The sequence below is a fragment of the Neofelis nebulosa genome, chromosome 8, assembly GCF_028018385.1.
Source record: "Neofelis nebulosa isolate mNeoNeb1 chromosome 8, mNeoNeb1.pri, whole genome shotgun sequence".
Taxonomy (NCBI): Eukaryota; Metazoa; Chordata; class Mammalia; order Carnivora; family Felidae; genus Neofelis; species Neofelis nebulosa.
The window spans coordinates 20,722,455-20,745,313 of record NC_080789.1 but is presented as its reverse complement, the minus strand read 5'-3'; the positions used below and the strand labels follow the sequence as shown (position 1 = coordinate 20,745,313).

The window sequence follows — 22,859 nt, the reverse complement described above, 5'->3', positions numbered from 1 at the left end:
TTCCAGGCAAAGCAGCTCTTGGGCTGATCACAAGAGTCAGCCCTCAGGAATCAGGAGGTTTCTGACAAAGGGAGATGAGTGGAGTGGGTGAGGGCAGCCTCTGGAGCCACACTGCCTGAGTTTAAATCCTAGCTCTCCCCCTTAGTTGAGTGACTTTGGGTGCATCATTCACCTTCTCTGATTCTTCACCTGTAAGATGGATCTATAAAATATTATGTCCTGTGTTATTGTAAGGATTGAATGAATTAATGTACCTGGAACATTTAGAATAGTGCTTGGCACGTGCCCTATATATTTGTTCCCACTGTAGAATCTCCAAGCTCCAGGTACAACCTAGATATAAGGAAGAGGAAAACAAAATTTTGAAGCTCATCTGTGGTGCTTATTATAGAGAACTATTACATGAGCTCACAAAATGTAATGTGGTACTATAAAAGGAGGAGAAAGTAGAAAACTGTTTAATGGAGGAGGGACATGGGCTTTTAGGCCAGAATTGTCCTGTCAAGGATAGTCATGCTTATTAGCTTTCAGTTATCATCTAGTATTGTGAGTCAAAACTGGGCTTTTTTATTTGTCTGTTTCTTTATGGCATCTTTATTTGGTATTAAAATGAGATGGTCGGTCTTAAAGAAGGTGGAAAAGCAGAGGAAGATAAGATAAAAGGAACTGCATTCAATGTAACTTTTGGTTTCCTCTCTTCCTCTTTGATGCAATAAAATGTTTTCAGAAAACCTTGAAGAAAATACAAGATAAGCTCTGCAGCTTTCTAATTCATCCACATAGCATTTATCTGTCATCCACCAAGTCAAATTACTTTTTCTGAGAACAGTTTTCTATAACATAATCCTGGGGAGTTAAAAGTGAGAGGAAAAATACTTCTCCAGGGAATCAGCTCACATGATTTATATTTTATCTTCATATTCTTTGGCCTTTCTCCCCTTTATATGTTATCCCAAATTCATGTTCCCAGTTGTTCCCATGCCCGGACTATCTTCTGTAGGCCAGTTTTATTTTTTCCTTCCACCATCGGAACAACTCTTGGAAATCTATCTACTTGAAGAAAAACATTGAATAGCAAATTTCCCCAACATTAACCCCAAAGGCCCTCAGTTACTACAATTCAGAAACCTGTACCTGTATTTGTACCAGCCACTCAATAGATCCTGGGGCTACAGAAATTAGTGTGATTAAGCCTTGTGTCCTGAATGAGTTCACAGTCTTGTGTGAGATACAGACCTGCAAAGAGAGGTTGATTCTGCCTATCTCAGCCATACAATCATGTTCATTTCCTTTATGGCTTGTCTTCCCCCCCAGACTGTAAGCCTCTCAAAGACTAAGTTTTTATCTGTTTTGTTTACTACTGTGTAATCAGTACCCTAGATAGTGCCCTCAATAAACATTTGTTGAATGAATGAGTGAATGAATGAATGAAAACAAATGAATTACAACATAGAATAATCAGTAAATTGATGTGCTTACAAGAGAAGAAGGAGCACAGAGGAGGGAGTACTGAACTCTTGCCGGGGAGCAGTGGAGTTGGAGGGGTGAGGAGGCCTGCTGGGGGAGGTGACTTCTGAGCTTGGTTCTGAAGGTAATTGCTGCCAACCTTGATATGCCTTGCACGGTGTCTGACTCAGAGGAGGTACCCAATAAAAGTTTTCTGAGTTAATAAACTTTACAATTTATGAAGCAGTTATACTTACAGTATCTCTAATATTGTACCACTTATCACTTAACACATCCTGGGAAGGGAGGACATGGCCACTTCATGCTGGATTATGTGGTTTTGGAAGCTCTGTCACCTGAAAAACCTCTCAGTAGGGTAGGGACATCTGGAAAACCCAGTGTCTTGGTGTGTGATCCCTGTAAGAAACTTTAGAGGCTGGGTCAGCCACTGGCTGAGAAAGAAAGCAATTTTAAGTATTGCTTTAGGAGAGGAGTCCCATCCAGCAAGGCACATGGGAATGGAACAGACAGAGGCCCTGAGCCAGACCAGAGCTTATTACCTAACTTCCATATCTACCACCCAAACCAGCTTGAGATCTTAAAATTTCTGAAAAATCAGGTGGTCGACATGACAGGGAAGGAGGTGGGTTAGAATACAAGAGGAGATAAAAACAAAATAAATTTTTGGTTGAATTTATCTAATGACCTTACTGAGGGGAAAAAAACAATGATGACAACAAACAAAAAAACAAACAAACAACAACAACAAAAAAACAAGATATGAGGCCTAGACTTACTACTAGTTTATTTTAAGGATTCTTAATTGTTTTTAGCTCCAGCTCCTTCCTGACATAATTATATTAGTGCTCAGGAGACTAAGAACCAAAACTACTGAGATTGTGAGTCTCCTGCCTCTGGTGTGATTTCTGGGCTCTCTCATGCTATTCCAGACCCACCCTCCGTGACTGATTGAAGACACTTCTGTATGAGTAACACCAAATTATGTCAAAGATTAGATTCATCACCTCCAATTAACCTTCAGCTTGTGTTTTCAATATGTGTGTGCAGCTTCATCATACACAACAAAGACACTTTCTTCAACAATGCCACAAGAAGTAGAATCGTACATCACATTTTACAAAGAATAAAGTATGAAGAAGGAAAAAACAAAATTGGTGAGTAGCATATTAGTATAATAAGCTACATTTGATTTGGGAGATTACAGACTTTTTTTCCTTTGGTTTTATAAAGTGTATATCAATTCTATAACTTCTCATGATTTATAAAACCTCTACTCCCCTGATGGATAACTCACAAGTGTAAAACCTTAATAGCACCCTTAGATCTTTTAAAAATAGCATGTTATCTCATGTATGTAAGATCAGGGAAAAATTCTCTTAGTTCAATAAATATTTATGGTGTTCCCATTATGTGCCAGGCAGTGGGCTAGATGTTGGGGGAGATGGGCATGGTTATCTTCTGGAGCATATGTTCAAGAAGTTAAAAGCCAGCAATAAACAAATAAGTAAATACAGTGAGTAACATGAAGAAATTGAAATGGGTGATCTTACAGAGATAGACTGGCAAGGGGTGGAGGGTGGAGATCAAGATGAGATGGAGTGGTCAAAGGAAGCTTCACTGAGAAGCCAGGATTTGGACTGATACCTGATGACAAGAAGGGGCCAACATGGGAAGATAGCGGGGGAGTTGTTCTAGGCAAGTGCAGAGATGAACTGTCACACATAAGGAAATTCTCCAAATAATCACCTCCTCCATTAAATAACTTCCATTATTCTTTTTTTTTTTTAATGAAATTTATTGTCAGATTGGTTTCCATACAACACCCAGTGCTCATACCAACAGGTGCTCTCCTCAATGCCCATCACCCACTTTCCCCTCCCTCCCACCCCCATCAACCCTCAGTTTATTCTCAGTTTTTAAGCGTCTCTTATGGTTTACCTCCCTCCCTCTCTAACTTTTTTTCCCCTTCCCCTCCCCCATGGTCTTCTGTTAAGTTTCTCAGGATCCACATAAGAGTGAAAACACATGGTATCTGTCTTTCTCTGTATGACTTATTTCACTTAGCATATTCTTATATATGTATTTTATTTAACTTCATTTTTAAATTCCACTATAATTAATATACAGTGTTGTGTTAATTTCAGGTGTACAATATAGTGATTCAACAATTCTATGCACAGTGCTCATCATAATAAGTGCACCTTAATCCCCTTCGCCTATTTCACACACACACACACACACACACACACACACACACACACACCCAGTAACTACTAAGTTGTTTCTGTAATTAAGAGTCTATCATTTGGTTTGTCTCCTTTATTTCTTTGTTTTGTTTCTTATATTCTACATATAAGTGAAATCATATGGTTTTTGTCTTTCTCTGACTTCACTTAGTATTATACCCTCTAGATCCATCTATGTTGTTGCAAATGGCATGATTTCATTCTTTTTTAATGGCTGAGTATTATTCTAGTGTGTGTGTGTGTGTGTGTGTGTGTGTGTGTGTATAAATATATAAACGCACAACGCATCTGTATCCATTCATCTATCAATGGACATTCACAATTCATATTTGGGACTTTTTTATGAGAACCTTTCCATATTATTTTATCACATTTTCTACATTATTAAACAGATTATCATCTATCAGGAGGATTTGGGTGGCTTTGTCCTTATTTCTGTCCAAACAAGCTTTTTATCAGTAGTTTGAATAATGACCTATAGCACTCAGGATCTAGTCAGGAGACAAAAATCACACATAATTTTTATAGGGAAAATTTAATATAAAAACTATGACAGAGGATTGGAGTAATCAGGGATTGGCTAGTAAAGGGTAAAGAGAACTCTAAAGGATAAAGAAATAGCAGATATTAAGGGTATCTACCACTTTTGGGAAGACTCCCCCCAGCAAAGCTGTGATTCAGACTCTGCTGGAAATGGTGCGGCTGTGGTTCACTAGGTGGCAGAGCAGTGTTCTGGAGTTGCTGGCAGAAATTGCCTGGAGGGGCTCCAGGGAAGCCATTCATTGGGAGGTGTTGCACCAACAGCACTGCTCTGTGAAACTGTTTAAGGAAATACCTGCCCTTGGGGCAGTACCATGTGCTACCGTCCACCATGCACTGCAGGAAGTTGGTGCCATAGAAGCCATGTGCTGCAGAAGCCTGCTGAGGGGAGCATACTGGTACCAGGAAGGCAAACTCCTTGCTTTTCCAGAGTCCTTCCAGTGCCCTCTACTGACAAAGCCTAGCAGTGTACAGCCTGGTAAAGAAGAAATATTTACAAGGTCCAGCTCCATTATTGCAAAGTAGGCAATGAAAATATATTTGGAATTAAGAGGCAAATAAATTGATACCTGGTATATGGCTTAAACAGCCTGCCCATCAAGCTTTCAGGTCGGGTGGACTCTGGAGGGATGCATTAAATATTGTTGTCTTTGGAGTCCAGAGCATAAGAGATCTCAGTGATCTGGAAATCTTAGCCAAATCCAACAAGGTGACATTTAATAGTTTGTAAATGTAAAGTCCTACACTCGAATTCAGCAAAACAACTACCCTGGTACAGTGTGGGAGAAATGTTGCTCAACAACATCATGAGAGGAACAGACTTGAGAGGCTTAGTTGAATGCAAGCTCAGTGAGTCATTAGTATGGTGAAGCTGCCAAAAACTGCTTTGATCCCAAGCTGCATAAATTAAAATATAATACAGAGAAAATGAGAGCTATCTAGTCCAAATATGAAAACACCTGAAATAATAAGTTCAGTGAGAGTCTATGTAGGTGGGTATCGTAAAATTGAACCTGATTTAGGTCTTTATTAACTTCAGTGGGGTTGTGGGTTAGCACATCTTTATATTTTCTGCAACAGTCAGCCATCCTTGAGACACATCCTCTCCATAAAGTCCTCCATGACCATTCCAGCTTGAAGGTATTCTTTCTTCTTCCTGTGAATTCCTATGGCAACTACTTCTGGAATGTTTATTTAATAAGCAACCATGTACAACTCTTCTTTCATTATCTTGAATTCTTTATTTTCAATGATATTATGAAAATTCTACCACGCAAAAAGAACCACCATTAACATTTTGGTGTATTAAATAACTTAAATAAAAGAAAGGATAAGAACCATATGATCTTCTCAATAGATGCAGAAAAAGCATTTGACAAAGTACAGCATCCATTCTTGATAAAAACTCTCAACAAAGTAGGGATAGATGGAACATACCTCAACATCATAAAGGCCATATATGAAAGACCCATGCTAATCTCATCCTCAGTGGGGAAAAACTGAGAGTCTTCTCCCTATGGTCAGGAACAAGACAAGGATGTCCACTCTCACCATTACTATTTAACATAGTACTGGAAGTCTTAGCCTCAGCAATGAGACCACAAAAAGAAATAAAAGGCAGCTAAATCAGCAAGGGAGAAGTCAAGCTTTTACTATTTGCAAACAAAATGATACTCTATGTCAAAAACCCAAAAGACTCCACCAAAAATTGCTAGAACTAATACATGAATTCAACAAAATCACAGGTTATAAAATCAATGTACAAAAATCTGTTGCATTTCTATACATCAGTAATGAGGCAGCAGAAAAAGAAATCAAGGAATCAATCCCATTTGCAACTGCACCAAAAACAAGAGACCTAGGAATAAACCTAACCAAAGAGGTAAAAGACCTGTACTCTGAAAACTATAGAAAGAAATTGAAGAGGATACAAAGAAATGGAAATGCATTCCATGCACATGGCTGGGAAGAACAAAGATTGTTAAAATGTTTATACTATCCAAAGCAGTCTACACATCTACTGCAATCCCCATCAAAATACCACCAGCATTTTTCACAGTGGTAGAAGAAAAACAATTGTGAAATTTGTATAGAACCACAAAAGACCCCAAATAGCCAAAACAATCCCAAAAAAGAACGAAACTGGAGGCATCATGATTCCAGATTTCAAGCTATTTTATAAAGCTATAGTCATCAAGACAGTATGGTACTGACACAAAAACAGACAGATCAATAGAACAGAATTAGAAAACTCAGAAACGGACCCACAATTATATGGTCAACTCATATTTGACTAAGCAGGAAAGAATTTCCAATGGAAAAAAGGCTGTGTCTTCAACAAATGGTGTTGGGAAAACTGGACAGCAACATGCATAAGAATGAAATCAACCACTTTCTTATACCATATACAAAAATAAATTCAAAATAGATTTAAAAAACCTAAATGTGAGGCAAGAAACCATCAAAATCCTAGGGGAGAATACAGGCAGCAACCTCTTTGACCTCAGCTATAGCAACTTCTTACTAGACACGTCTCCAAAGGCAAAGGAAACAAAAGCAAAAACGAACTGTTGGGACTTCATCAAAATAAAAAGCTTCTGCACAGCAAAGGAAACAATCAACAAAACTAAAAGGCATCCTATGGAATGGGAGAAGATATTTGCAAATGACCTATCAGATAAAAGGTTAGTATCCAAAATCCATAAAGAACTCCTCAAACTCATCACCCAAAAAACAAATAATCCAGTGAAGAAATGGGCAGAAGACAGGAATAGACTCTTTTCCAAAGAAGACATACATATGGCCAGCAGACACATGAAAAGATGCTCACCATCACTCATCATCAGGGAAATGCAAATCAAAACCACAGTGGGATACCACCTCACACTTGTCAGAATGGCTAAACTCAACAACATAAATATTATATTAATTACTTTTTAAATATGTATCCCCTATTTGCTCATGTAATTTTAACAAAAAAGATATATTACACTTCCCTTTTATCATAACTTTTTCAGTTAACATTGTATCATAAAAATGCTAGGAAAGAAATGAGCAGAAGTGAAATGATTATGATAGTAGCTATTCTGAATTATTTCATAAAATACAAATTTTTAAAAACAGTGCCTTCGCTAATATTGGTGCTATAACTTGCAACACATCTCACAATTTATTATAACACGCTAGTGTATTGAGACTGTAGCTAAAAACTGCTAGTCTGGACAGTAAGCTCTTTAGTTGTAAATACGCTGCCTTATTCATCTTCGTATCATCATTGCCTAGCACACACTCTGGCATGTAGTATGAGTGCTTCTTGAACTGAATTGAAAATGTTTTAAACACAATGTCTAATCATCAGCATCCTTAGACAGTAAAAAAATTGTGTACAATGAGGCCATTCATCAATAACTTAACTTTTGCATCTCAAAATGTGAGCTATTTTTACAAATAGCCAAGATGAAGACCAAAGGACAGAGACAGTGATTTGTAAATATTCTGGAGGAGTGCGGGAAATGTTGTATTGTTACCAGTTATAAATGATCTTTGTAAGTTTCTCATTTGTTAAAAGGAGAATTCTATTCAAGAACCCCAATGCTCTTTATCTTTTAAGCTTTTATTTAAATTCCAGTTAGTTAACATAGTGTGTAATAATAGTTTCAAGGGTACAACATAGTGATTCAACACTTCAACCCAACATCCAGCGCTCATCACAAGTGCACTCCTTAATCCCCATCACCTGTTTCACCCATCACCCATTACCCCCAATCTGGTAACTATCAATTTGTTGTCTATAGTTAAGAGTTTGTTTCTTGGTTTGCCCCTCCCTCTTTTTTTTCCCCTTTGCTCATTTGTTTTGTTTCTTAACTTCCACACATGAGTGAAATCACTTGGTATTTGTCTTTGACTGACTGACTTATATTGCTTAGCATAATACTAACTCCATCCATGTCATTGCAAATAACAAGATTTCATTCTTCTTTATGACTGAGGAAAAAGTCCATTGTGTGTGTGTGTGTGTGTGTGTGTGTATGGTGTGTGTGTGTGTGTATGGTGTGTGTATGTGGTACACACATATATATCTCACATATTCTTTATTCATTCATCAGCTCAGTGCTTTGAAAATTGGTAATGATGACCTGGAGAAGTATCTAATTTAGAAATGACCAATCACAGGGTAAATTATTAACACAGAGTCAGGCATTATGCTAAAAAACGTGGAGTAAAACTACAAATGCTCGGTTGAGCAATGAAACCAGTGTTTCATTGTCATCTTTGGTTTTGTAAATAAAAGAAATAACAGAAGAAATTTTAATTTATTGATAGAATAATGTTTATCTAATGTTATTTTCTACCTAAACTCTTTCTAAAAGTGACATCTTCCATGAGCCAATAGTGATCAAAAATAATACAAAAATACTGATTTGTAAACATGATTCATAAGGATATTTTGCTGGAGTGTAAACTACCACTATGTAAGTTTTCCTGATTCACTCTGAATTTGTTACAACTGTGAAAATCAAACCTGTTGAAATCCATTTTCAAAATAGAGCAGTTAATAGATCAACTAAGATTTTTTTAACAATATAAGTACATGAAATAAATTTTGAAATTGACTTGCATTTTCAAAATTGGTACTCAAAGGGGAAGTTAGTGGAGTAGTAGACTTCAAGTAGGAACTATTTTCTCACTTTGCAGGACTTTGATAAATTATGATAAGCTTACAGAGGTCATCAACAGAGTCTCTTATTAGGTCCCTGTCAATTCTGTTTTTTCTAATATCTGGGATGTTTGAAAGTTGATTGCTGAGATATGTGGAATTCTCAATAGAGACTCCAGGGAATCAGAGTTTTCCACATAATCATTTTTATTCATTTGTTGCAAAGGTATTTATTGAGGGCCTCCTGCCTGCTAGACAAAATACAAAAGCAATACAGATACTTGTACTTCACATGTTTTTCTTAGACATTTAGTGTTAATGTCAAGCATCTTAAAACACAGTACTGTGTTACGGTGGTTAAAAGTACCTGAACATTGATAGACCCTCCATCAGTAAAAAGTGAATCAGTGTATGTTCTATCTCCCACTGAGGCTAAGCCTACGCACTCTAATCAGGATCTAAAGCATAGGGAGCATTCCCTTATTAGTCACTTGAGAGACATTGTTCTAGTTAACTTCTTTGAGGTACATTTTAGAAAGTAGCATAATTCTTGATCTGAAAGAAACTTCAAAGGTCAACACATTCAACTTCCACTGCTGGCCAAGAAGGAGTGACAGGCACAAGATTTATTCCCCCACCTGAAACGATCAAAGGGAAAACAGAAAAAAAAAGTATGAGACTACTATTTTCAAGACATCAAATGTTGGGCAGCCAAGAATAGGGATCCCTGAGAAACAGAAAACAAATAAGGTGAGCCCCATAATTGTCTCCACTTGCTACTTTGACATAGTTTCTAGATAGCAGGCTAGGGAAGGAGAACCCAGGCAGAAGCTGGTAGCCTGCCTGAGTTGAGAAGATGTTGCTGAGAGTCCAAGGAGACCAAGGCAGTTAGAGTTCACAGAACAGAGTACAATAAAGTAGAAAGTTCCACCAACAGAGAACTCTGAAGATCAGCAGCAGGTCCCCCCTCAAGTATTTAGCTGACTACTGATTAGTGGATATGTATTAGGAAACTATCCAAAGTCAGTGAAAGAACAACCACAAAGGATTTCCAATGTTATTGGAACACCTCATCATTTGCAGAGCATGGAACATAAATGCTCTAAAGAGCCCAATCCAAAATTGAGAAGTTAATACACCGAGTAAAAAAAAAAAAAAAAAAAAGCAAGGCCTAATTCTTTGCTGCCTGCAAGAAACACACTTTAAATATAAAGACAGAAATAGGTTAAAAGTAAAAGGTTCAAAAAAGTTATACCATGCCAACCAAAAGAAAGCTGAAGAGGCTATACTGATACCAGATAAAAATAGATTTCAGAGAAAAGAATATTACCAGGGATAAAAATGAATTTAGTCAATTCATCAGGAGGACATAACAATCCTAAAAGCCTACAGCTTCAAACGACACAAAGCAAAAACTGACAGAAATGCAAAGAGAAATAGACAACTTCACAGTTATAGTCATATATTTCCAATACTTCTTTCTCAGTGATTAATAGAATAAATAGACAGAAAATCAGTAGGAGTTAGAAGACCTGAATAGCATTACCAGTGAACTTAATGGATCTTTTAGATCAGTCCACTACCAACAACAGTAGAATATGTATTTTTTTTTCAAGTACACCTAGAACATTACCAAGATTGGCATATTTGGGGGGGAATAAAACATGATTGATGGATTTAAAGGGATTCAAGTCCTACAGAGTATGTTTTTGACCACAGAGGAAGTAGATTATATGTTAATAAGATAATTTCTGGAAATTTTACAAATATTTAAAACTAATACACTTTTAAATAGCTCATCAGTGGAAGAAGAAATCAAAAGAGAAGTCAGTATGTTGTATTCAATGAAAAAAACAATATATCAAAAAGTGTGCAGTACTTAGGGAGAAATTTATAATACTATATGCCTATATATGAAAAGAAATGCCTGAATTAATGATCTCCCCTTCCACCTTAAGAAACAAAAAGAAAAGGGAATTAAAGTAGGTAGATGAAAGGAAATAATAAAAGAGAAGAAATCAGTGAAATAGAAAACAGAAAAAACAATAGAGAAAATCATTGAAACCAAAAGCTGTTTCTTTGGGGAAAAATATAAAACAAACAAAAAAATTTATAAACCTTGTGGTGGATACACCCAAGGCGACTTCCCAGTGAGTCATGCCCTGTGTAATTCCTTCTCCTTAAGTGTGAGCAGAAACTGTAACTTAAATTTAACCAATAGAATATTGCAAAGGTGATTGTGTCACTCCTGTGATTATGTTACATTACAAAGCTTAAGAGATCTTCCAGATGTGGAAAAGTTCTTAATCAGTTTGACTTTGACTTAATCAAAAGGAAGATCATTCTGGGTGGGCCTGACCTAATCAGGTTTAGGCCTGTCCCCAGCTCAGAAACTTGCAGTGACACAGATTCCCTCTCTCCTTTGCTGGTTTTGATCAAGCAAGTTGCCATGAATATTGTAGCCACAAGGAAATCAATGCTGTCAATCATGTAAGGCAGCTTGGAAGTGGCTCCTTTCCTAGCTGAACTTCCAGATAAGAATGCAATATAGCCAAAACCTTTGCTTTGGCTTTGTGAGACCCAAAACAGAGAACCTAGGTGAAGCATATCCAGACTTCTGACTAAAAGAAGCTGTGAGATAATGTTTTTAGCTACAATATATCTTATAATTTGTTACACAGTGATAGAACACTAATGCAAACTTCTAGCCAGGCTTATCAGGTAGTAAAGAGAGAAAACACAAATTCCTAAATTTCTAGGAATAGGAAAGGTGATCTCACCAAAAATTTTCTGAATATTTTTAATAATCTTTTATTATGAATAATCTTTTGTCAATAAATTTGGCAACTTAAATGAAACGGACAAATTTCCTGACAGATGAAAATAATCAAAACCCATTCAAGAAGAAATAACCTTCTGGCCATTCTGACAGGTGTGGGGTGATATCGCATTGTAGTTTTGATTTGCACTTTTCCTGATGATCAGTAATGTTGAGCATCTTTTCATGTGTTTCTTGGCCATCTGGATGTCTTTTGAAAAATGTCTATTCATGTCTTCTGCACATTTTTAAATTGGGTTATTTGTTTTTTGGGTGTTGAGTTGTGTAAGTTCTTTATATATTCTGGAATGTGTATCTCAGATATGTCATTTGCATATATCTTCTCCCATTCCATAGGTTGCCTTGTAGTTTGGTGGATTGTTTCCTTCACTGTGCAGAAACTTCTTATTTTGATGTGGTCCCGGTAGTTTATTTTTGCTTTTGTTTCCCTTGCCTCAGGAGACATATCTAGAAAGAAGTTGCTGTGTATGGCTGATATCAAAGAAGTTTTGGGTTTCCTGTCTCACATTTAGGTCTTTCATCCATTTTGAATTTATTTTTGTGTATGGTTTAAGAAAGTGGTCCAGTTTCATTCTTTTGCATGTTGCTGTCCAGTTTTCCCAAAACCATTTGTTAGAGAGACTGTCTTTTATCCACTGGATATTCTTCCCTGTTTTGTTGAAGATTAATTGACCATAATTGTGGGCTTATTTCTGGGTGTTTTATTCTGTTCCATTGATCTTTGTGTCTGTTTTTGTGCCAGTACCATACTGTTGTGATCGCTACAGCTTTGTAATATAACTTGAAGTCCAAAATTGTGATGCCTCCAGCTTTGCTCTTCTTTTTCAAGATTAGTTTGGCTCTTTAGGTTCTTCTGTGGTTCCATACAAATTTTTTTTGTTCTATTTCTGTGAAAAATTCTGTCGGTATTTTGATAGGGATTGCATTAAATGTGTAGATTGCACAGGTGTGGAGAAAGGGGAACCCCCCTTACACTGTTGGTGAGAATGCAAACTGGTGCAGCCACTATGGAAAACATTATGGAGGTTCTCCCAAAAGTTAAAAATAGAACTACCCTACAATCCAGCAATTGCACTACTAGGTATTTATCAAAAAAATGCAAAAATACTAACTCAAAACAAGACATGCATCCCAATGTTTATAGCAGCATTATCTACAGTAACCAACCCAAGTGTCCACAAGCTGATGAATGGGTAAGGAAGATGTGGTATACATACACCATGGAATATTACTCGGCCATAAGAATGAAATCTCACCATTTGCAATGACATGAATGGAGCTAAAGAGTATTATGCTAAGCAAAATAATTTAGGGAAAGGAAAATACCATATGATTTCACTCACATGTGGAATTTAAGAAACAAAACAGATGAGCCAAGGAACAAAAAGTGAGAGTGGCAAATCAAGAAACAGACTTTTAACTATAGAGAATAAACTGATGGTTACCAGAAGGGAGATGGGTGGGGGATGGGTTAAATAAATGGAATTAAGGAGTGCACTTGTGATGAGCACCAGGTGATGTATGGAAATGTTGAATCACTGTATTGTACACCTGAAACTAACATAACACTATATGTTAACTGGAATTTAAATAAAAACAAAAAAATAAACTTATGTATATAAGCTTAAAAAAAGTAGAAATAACCTAGTTAGCCCCATATGTATTAAAGAAATTGAATTTGTACTTTAGAATCTTCTCACAAAAATACCCCTGCAGGCCCAGATTATTTTATATATGAATTCTATGAGCCATTCAAGAAAGAATACCAATTTTAAAAAACTCTTTCACAAAATTGAAACAAATAGTTATATATCCGTATGATGGAATACTCAACAATGAAAATGAGCTACAACATGGGTGAATTTCAAAGTAATTATCCTGAGTGAAAGAATTCAGACAAAAAAAGAGTAAATGCTAGATGATTCCATTTATACAAAACTCTAGAAAATGCAAACCGATAATGACAGAAAGCAGATCAGTGTTGCCTTGGGGATGGCATAGGGAGGAGTGCCGTTCCAAAGTGGCATGATAAACTTTGGGGTATTTGGGGTAATGGATATATTTGCTTGATGGTTTCAGGTGTGCATATGTAAGTCAAATCTTCTCAGATTGTGTGTTTTACATCTCTGTCATCTGTCGTATGTCAGTTATGCCTCAGTAAAGCTATTTTTAAAATAATCCACATATCCAACACCCTTCCCCCATTTTATATATGAGAAAATTAAAGCCTGAGGGCAAGAGAACTTTTTCAAAGTCATACCACTAGTCCAATGCAGAAGGGTTAGATTTATCTACATTGAAGCTTCTAGATCAAAATATAAAAAGAGCTCCTGGAAGAAAATCATTTTTTGGTATGATAAATGTATCCACTTTTCTCAATACATTCCTGTCTCTGTGCCAGGCACTGCGCCACGTATGCGTCACTGGTTTCTATTTGAAAATCTGATTTCCCAGCCCTTGATTCCAATTTGCTAGCACATAGCAAAACTTTCCAAACTGAGTCCCCAACTGGGTTCAAATCATTTTTGAAAACCTAGATTGCTTGCTCCAAAAAGTACCACCCTCACATTAGTCTTGAACATTGTGAGCATTCAAACTCAGTATTAGTTCAAACTGAACTTTTTTATCATTTTAGGTCTGAATCGTTTGCTTACCAATGGCTCCTATGAAGCTGCATTTCCCTTGCACGAGGTATTGTCCTGCCTTTCCTCCTCCTCTGTCAATTTCTTGTTATTAAATCAGCTTCTGGGAATAGTCAGAAGCCAATTGAGTTTGCTGATACGACATTTGTTCAGAGTGAAATTAATTTGTTCAATGGATAATGAGGGAGGGCCTACTTGCATTGTGACGTCTCTCCCCCAGCACAGATTTATTTCTATGTATCTTTATGTAATTGTAAGAATACTTGAGTCAAGAGTCACTCAGCATGAGTTCAGAGGAATCGCTGAGGGACTCCAAGTCATAAAATTAGAGAAGCATTGAAAATTTGCATGAGGCACCACACCCATGGGGAAAATGTTGAAATATATAGTCTCTGCAACAAAGAAATTTATAGCTATTTCTTCGAAAGTAGGGGGGAGCCATTTTGAAAAGTCTCTGGTAACCAGAGGGTGATGAATGGAAACGAATAGTATTGTACATATTATTGCTCATTTAAGTTACATAAATTTTGATATTCTCCTTATTTGCTTCATGGTTTTTGTCGTCTATAAGGATTTTAGTAAATGTAATTGTGATTACCCTTAACTCTGTTTTGGGTTATGTAACCCAGAATTCTCTTTTACACATAGGTTTACAGGGATTTAATCCTCATGACTGGTGAAAGATGGTTCTCATCTTCATGGTATTGAGCCCCTACTTTGTACCAGTCATGGTGTGGCACAGCAGAAAGATGACTATCACAGCCCATGCCCTGTAGGACCTCACAAACTAGCCAGGCTGGAACTCCTGGGAGTGATTTCCAGAAGCCTTATACTAGCAATGATGTTAACAGTTTGCCAATAAACTTTGGAGAACTGTTCCAACAGTTCATAAATGGCAAGTCTTTCCAAAACATACCCTTTATTATTTGGCTTAGAGTACAGCCCCTGTTGTTTTAAATACTACAAGCACACAAAGGTGATATAGAATTTTACAAATCTTATTCATTAAGAAAACTAGAAGCTTTAGTCTGAGACCCTGTTTACAGACTGCCATGAAACATTTTAGGAATGATTCTTTTAGTATCACAAAAGCAAACATTTTGACCCAGAGGTATTCTAGAGCCACACACAGGTGATTCTGAACTCTAAAGACAGATTTCCCCAGAAAACATCATGTGGCCTCCTGTAGTTATTAGTTGGCATGGCCCCAAAAAGGTTTCGAAGACAACTGCTTTCTCCCACAGCCAAGCCCTTGTCCATAGTGAGCAATAGTAGGGGAGCAGAAGTATCTGTGTAGGTGAGTAGGTGGCAGGTATGAGGAGGTCTAAGAAGATGCAGCTTTGAAACCCCATGGAGTAACTCAAGGTGTCTTTGTGGCTTCCATATCTTGGTAAAGCCCTGTATTCTATGAGAAGAGAACTTCCAAATCAGTAATAGCAACAACAATAACATAATTGCTCTTGTGACTCTTTATTCTCAGTGTAGCTTAATTATATTATTTAACCTCATAATAACCTTTAAAGGCAGGAAAGCAGGAAGAGCAGACATTGTTGCCAACGCTTCATGTTAAAATTTTAAATAGCGGTTTAGAGAAAGGTTAACCCACCTCTAGTCACTGTGTGAGTTTGTTGACCTGAGACTAGAACCTGAGTTTCTTGTCTTTCAGCCTGGTTTACCTTCCACAAGAAAGAACTTCCCAGACTAACGTTAATAATTAGTCCACTTCCAGAAAATGCTTTTTCTGTTTGTGAAACTAGCATTGCCATTAACTGAACTCAGAAAAACCTGCGCCTGTCCCCCGGCCCTTTGTCTCGTCATTTGTTCCATGAAGTGGTTGGATTATATTTGAATTGTTGTAATTTTGAGGTTATATCCCGATTTTATATTTTAGGGTTTTGCGTGGACAAGGCAAGGGAACAGCTATGGCTGTTTACCAACTACCCTGTCTTGAGACAAGTGTAACTAAGTCTTAGGCATGTGTTCTGGGCAAGACACTTTATTCATTCAAACCATGAAAGACATCAATGAGGCAGATATTTTAGTTCCATTATGAATTAGGAATCCAGGGCTCAGAGAATTTAAGGTCTTCCAGCTAAAAAATAGAACTGAGTTCGAACTCAGTTCAAACCTGCCGGATTCTAACAAGCATGTGCTTTTTACTACACAGCACCATCAACAAGATTATGTCCACAATAACTGCTTTGCCTTCAATAATATGTATCCATTTCTTTCCTATATGACCCCTATCACTACTCTTGCCATAATAGACTAGTATTACTGTCAGATTTTCCTTATGACTTTTTTTGGGTATTACCTCACTGGCAGTGGTGTTTTTATCCCAGGGAAGTTACAGAAGTAAAAACTCCATTAGAACCCATGGAGCGGAAAACCACCGACATCTGCTCTATGAGTGCTGGGCCTCCTGGGGCGTGTGGTATAAATACCAGCCTTTGGATCTTGTAAGGTGAGTTTTTAACCAGCTGCAAATATAAAGCTTGCACAGAATGATTAGGAAGACTGTCAGCTGGGACAAGAAAAAAGTCTGAATTACATAGCTCTTGATCAAATCTGGCTTTATCTCAAAAAGGCAACTTGGCCAGGCCTCCCACAGGACTTTATAAGGAGCAGGCCATCCATGTGACTGTTATTGACAAATTATCAATAACGACTGCAGAAAGATGCTTACATATATTAGTGGCAAATAGAATATTAGTCACTGTGTAAGTAGGAAATACGGATTCTGTCATTGTAATAAATTTCAGGCTTATTTTAATTTTCAACTGGTAAATTTTAAAGATTGTTTTGATTTTGCAAGTCAAATCAGTACATCTGCTTTTAACTTGTGATGACATTGGAAATGTATGCTTTTTTAACTGTTTATGTATGTTCAACTTTCAGCATTCATGGCAGCATTATTCTCTGACATCTCATTATTTATTTACAGACTGGTTATTATTAACATTGGGTACCAATAGTCCATACTTTGTGGATTCCTTATAAAAGAGAAAGTCATGTCTCATTTCCTAGATTAGCTTGATTTGATTTACTCTGACTAGTGCCCTCAAAAATTGAGCCCAGAGGAAAATGAAATAATAAGACAGCTCACTTTATATTTTTGTCTCCCTGGGCAATTAGCCATTCTTCCTGCCAGAGTCCTTGTTACTAAGTATTTACTCCTATTGATCCAAGGGCACTGACGAATTGTGTACTATTCTATGTATCAGTAACAAATAAACCAGATGATCTGGGTGAGTGGAAAATATTTTCTGAGATGAGAGCATTTTCTTTTGACCAGTCTCAATACATGCTAAAACAGTGGGGGTGGGAAGGATACAAGTAAGTGCTCTTCCCAGCCTCACTCCCAATATTACAGGAATACACTGATTAAAAATTACAGAAAAGTACTGCAGGCAAAATATCTGTCCTTGACATTGTTTTGATTAAGACTTTGCAGTTTATCATTAAACCCATTGTGTTTCTAGTATGACGCTAAATACCTTGGGCAAAGACAGTTGGAAGCCACCATGTCTAAGAAATTCAGTTTCCTTCATAAAAACAGGCTCTGCATACTCGAAACAACTAGAAAACAGTACAAGACTATGCACAGTTAGGTAAAATGTATTATGATAAGTTTTACAACAATTTGGAAAAATGGGAAGGATAGATATGGGTAGGTGCTTCTGTGGAAAGCTCTGTAGAGCTGAGCCTGGAAGAGATTGGGATTTGTATTGCCCAGAAGGAAGGGAGAGGAAAAGCACAAGCAAGATTTGAGTAGTATGAAGTTTTGGAGTATCTAGGAAATCTCATCTCTTAAATAGCTCTTGTCCTATAAATTTTGCTTCTTCCATGTCTCTTGAATCTGGCCACACCCTAGTATCTCCTCTACCATACTGCCTCCTTCACCTTACAACCTGGACTATGGCTGTTGTCCCACACTTGGTCTTCCTTTTCCCACTCTGGTCCCTTCCAGTCCATTCTCTAACCGGCAGACAGAGTGGTATTTTTGGAATGTGAATCTGATTATGTCCCTTGAATGTTAAAACTCTCTTATGATTTTCCCTTTCTCCCACGATAAGGATCAATGCATTTAGCATGGTTTACAAGACCCTCTGAGGTCCAGCCTCCACCTAGCTTACCAGCCCACCTCTTGTTATCAGTGTTCCAGGCACACTGCCCTTATTTTACCTGGTTCCTTCTGCTACAGGTTCTTTGTAATTATGGTTCCTCTGCTGGAAATACTCTATCCTGTCCCCAGTCCTTCCTAGCTAATAGTCACCTCCTCAGAGAAGTCTTCCCTAATTAAGGTGATCACATGGTCTTAGTTTATATATTTGTGGAATTATGTTCCTCTCCTTTTGTGAAGAGGACTCCACAAAAGGAAAGGGAGAACAGTCCCTTTTCCCAGTGTTCTAAGTATAAACTTATTTCTTTAATTGATTGATGTATATCTACTCTATCAGCCTGTGAGCTACACAAGAGCAGGGACCATGCTTATTTTGTTCATCATTTTATCTTCAGTTCATAGCACAATATTTGCCACCTGGAAGGTAGTTTCTATTTGTTGAATGAATAAAAGAATATTTATCTGTGTATTTGAATGTATGTTGAAGAAGCCTTCAGGGAGTGAAAAATTTATGTTGGAAAACAGTGGAAGATAGGATAAAGGGGATAATCTTTATTCCATCTTTTAGGAGCTTTTAGGAACCATTGGACATTCTAAGAGGAAAGCAGAAGCCAGTATTTGGAAATAGGTGGTAAACAACATTTGTTTAGAATGAGAATAAAAAAATAATTAGAATATTCTTATATTAAACTAAAAAATAATGAACTTCTGGGGTATTTGGATGGCTCAGTCAGTTAAGTGTCTGACTCTTGATTTCAGCTCAGGTCATGATCTCACGGATTGAGTTCAAGCCTCACATCAGGCTCTGCGCTAACACCACGGAGCCTGCTTGGGATTCTCTCCCTCTCTCTCTGTGCCTCCCCCAATTGCTATCTCCAAAAGTAAATAAAAATAAACTTTAAACAAAATAATGAACTTCTAACTATAGCATGTAGCATTTGAGAGGCATAGAAAGTACAGTTTGGGTTGTATTCTAGTGTAAGTCAATTATGTTATTAATGGTGTTTGAAAATAAAATTAAAAAAAAAAAACAAGGAATTCCCTGGATACCTCTGAACTTCACAGAATGCAGGGCACTAGGCAGACTGGTTAGTCTCTGAAAAACATTTTTAGAGGTGCATGTTGAAACTTGTGAAAAATCATCACTTAAGAGGAAAAGTTGCTCTCAGTGTCCCTTCATATTGAATCTCAGTAGTTAGAGTTATTTTCTTTATAATATCATGCAATTCTAGCATTGTAAACATCTTATAAGGCTACAGAATATTGAGAGGGGTGTTTAAAGTTTTTCACAGTAACTTTGTTTCCTGTTTTTAAAAATATATGTCATTATAATATATGTGCTACAAACAACCATACGCTTGGAAATGGCAAAGATGAGATGATGTGTTGTCACCAACACTTCAAGTTCTCCTGGTTCTGTAGTAAGAAATGTCATATCTTCCTGAATGCGCATGGGTTTTGCTCTGTGTTCTTACACAAGCTTGTGTATAATCATGTTCCTGTATGGAAGAGTTTATTCTATTTCCAATATATAATAATAGGAGAAGAAATTGAAGCCCAGAGCCTTAATTTGGTCAAGTATCTATTCTCTTAGATGCATGTTTATCAGCAAGGACACTACAAAGTAAACTTACTGAGTAAAGTGTTAAAATGCTGTTGTGTCTTACACAGGCGGTACTTTGGAGAGAAGATTGGGTTGTATTTTGCCTGGTTGGGCTGGTATACTGGCATGCTCTTCCCAGCTGCCTTCATTGGATTGTTTGTCTTTCTGTATGGAGTCATTACCCTGGATCACTGCCAAGTCAGGTATGGGGAGCTCTGGGTGAACCTACCTTTGCTTCTATTTAGAGATGGGTGGTGGTACTTTGGGGATGTTCCCAGATCATGGGCCCACTTTTCCTTCTAACCTCCTTCTCAGTCACTCCTAAAAGAAATCAAAAGGCTCAGTTCACAAGATCTTCCATCCATTATCCATGCTGCTGTAGTCTTCATATACCAGGGAAGCAGGGTTTACATTTGTAGGCATATAAGCCACTCTGTATCCACAGAAAAAATCACTTCCATTCACTGGCTAAAAGTTACTCTCTTTCTGACTTTTTCCTTTTTCTCTTCTAATATTGCAAAGTGGCAGGTTCACAATCCCTTTTTATGAATTCTGTGTTTTTGTAAGGACCCTTTAAACCTAAACCAGAAAGACATCTTACCAACTTGTTGGGCCTCGAGAATGATTGATGTTGAAGATTGTTAGCTCTCTCACCATAATATAGTTTAAGGTATTGTACAGAGTTTATTGCCAGGCTGAACAGTGATCCTAAATAATAAATGTGCCTTTTAGAAGTGATTACAAAAGTAAAAGGGATTGATTCTCCTGCCTATAAAAGTATTTTACTTTTTGGTGAAATTGTTAATGGGTATGTAGTTTCCCCCCAGAACTAATGCATCATATTTTTATTTATTACTCCATTATTAGTTTTCACTTACCATACACATAGAGTTTGAGGCAGACACTTTTAGGTACCTTGTGGTTCCTAAAATTCAATACAAAACTGTTTCAAATCTGTGCAATGTTGTGAATGACTTTTGTGTAATTTAGGGTATAACATCCAATGTTTTGCTTCATGTATTTTCAGAGTTTAACTTATTAATATTTAAAGCCAAGAAACAGCCTCATAAATAAGTAGGTTTATCAAATTACTAAAATCTTCAGGCATTTGTTTACATTAATAACAGATAAGGCTAGGAATCTAATCAGGACAAAAATCTGGTCTACTGGGTCTTATTTAGTGGTTGAATATTCTGGTGAAATTGGATGGAAAAACATGCTCTTATGTCATTAAAAAGTGGTCCTTTTCTGTTCTCTTTTCCAGTAAAGAAGTCTGCCAAGCTACAGATATCATCATGTGTCCTGTGTGTGATAAATACTGTCCATTCATGAGGCTGTCAGACAGCTGCGTTTATGCCAAGGTAATTTCACATCTGCAGCATTTTAGGTGGATTGAATCTTTCATACATTTTCCTGAGGAACAGAGGGTAACTGTATTCTCTTTGTAATATCTGGTCCTTGATTCTCAAGTTTATGTTGTAGGAGAGAGTTACCTCTATCACTTGGTATTCTAATTCAAATATGTTTTTTACTGTATATGTATTTTAAATGTATTAGCTCTGATTATCATCACAAGAAGCTTCAGTGTGCAAACTGCAAAGAGTACAGTTGTTACAGTCAGAGAAAGATTCAAATCTTGACTCTGCTCTTTACCACCTGTCAGTCCAAGAACAAGTTACTTAATTCTCTGAGCCACAGTTTTCTTATCTGTAAAATGTAGAACATGATGCTTGTTTCATACAATGGTTATAAGAAATAAACTGAAATGTATACTGAGCCACATGCTTGGCAAATGGTAAGATCTTGGTAAATGAGAGCCGCCATCATTTTTCTCCTTCACCATTATTATTGTCAAATAAATTTTAGATTCAAGACTAGTTCAGCTACTTACCTCCTTGATCTTGCACATGGACAGTCTCTTTGAGGCTGAACTTTTTCATCTCTAAGATGCCCACAGTGATAGCTGCCTTCTCTGCCCCACTGAATGTCCTGAAGACCAAAGAAGATAGTCTTATATGGAAAAGTGCTTTGAAAAGAACAAATACATAGCATCATTATGTCTATTATATATAATTGCATGTCCCTTTCCCATGTTATGCTTTTATTTAAACTTTAGACACATTCATTGAATTCCTTATTTTTTACTTACAGTCAGTCTCACTAATGCAAAGCAATAGCTGGAGTATGGGCTGCTGAAGACTTTCCAAACACCACTGCCTGTCAACTTGCCCAGACTTCAGATACAAAGAGGGTTGGCAGACTTTATTGAATGTCTGCAATCCCTGCAGCTTGGATCTATCTAATTATACTGTTGGCATGGCAGGGTTTTGTTCATTTTTAACGAGAACATTTGATAGACAGCCCAAAAGCCCGCCCATCCATGATGTTATCAGCAATGCAGGTGTCCAGTCCATGTGGGTGGAGCCCAAACCACAGCAGCCAGGTGTGATTTTAGGAAGATTTGGCTAAATGCTGCAAGGTACCAAAAAAGCACAAAATATTCTCCCTGTCTTTGGAGAACATACAGATAGACCCAAGAAAGTGGGACAAACTTAACAGAATGAGCTTGGGAAATACAGATTTGGTGAGGCCCAAAGAGGTTTGTCAGCAGTCTAATTTGTTTAAAGATCATGAATTAAGCTTGAATGACTCAGGTGTAAAAAGTCTGCTTTTTGGGGGGCACCTGGGTGGCTCAGTTGGTTAAGCGTCTGACTTCAGCTCAGGTCACGATCTCATGGTCCG

At 37.2% G+C, this 22,859-nt stretch overlaps 1 protein-coding gene across 5 annotated transcripts in view; it reads left to right on the top strand.

The window, feature by feature from the left end:
• The window catches only part of ANO4 (anoctamin 4), a 426,134-nt gene that overhangs the window by 312,232 nt on the left and 91,043 nt on the right, over nt 1-22,859 (top strand). For all 5 annotated transcript variants that reach the window (XM_058741647.1, XM_058741645.1, XM_058741644.1 and 2 more), the window contains 5 exons: nt 2,515-2,621; nt 14,385-14,440; nt 16,734-16,855; nt 20,186-20,320; nt 21,382-21,478. In XM_058741647.1, the coding sequence (XP_058597630.1) occupies nt 2,515-2,621; nt 14,385-14,440; nt 16,734-16,855; nt 20,186-20,320; nt 21,382-21,478 (517 nt within the window). The remainder of the gene's footprint in view (nt 1-2,514; nt 2,622-14,384; nt 14,441-16,733; nt 16,856-20,185; nt 20,321-21,381; nt 21,479-22,859) is intronic.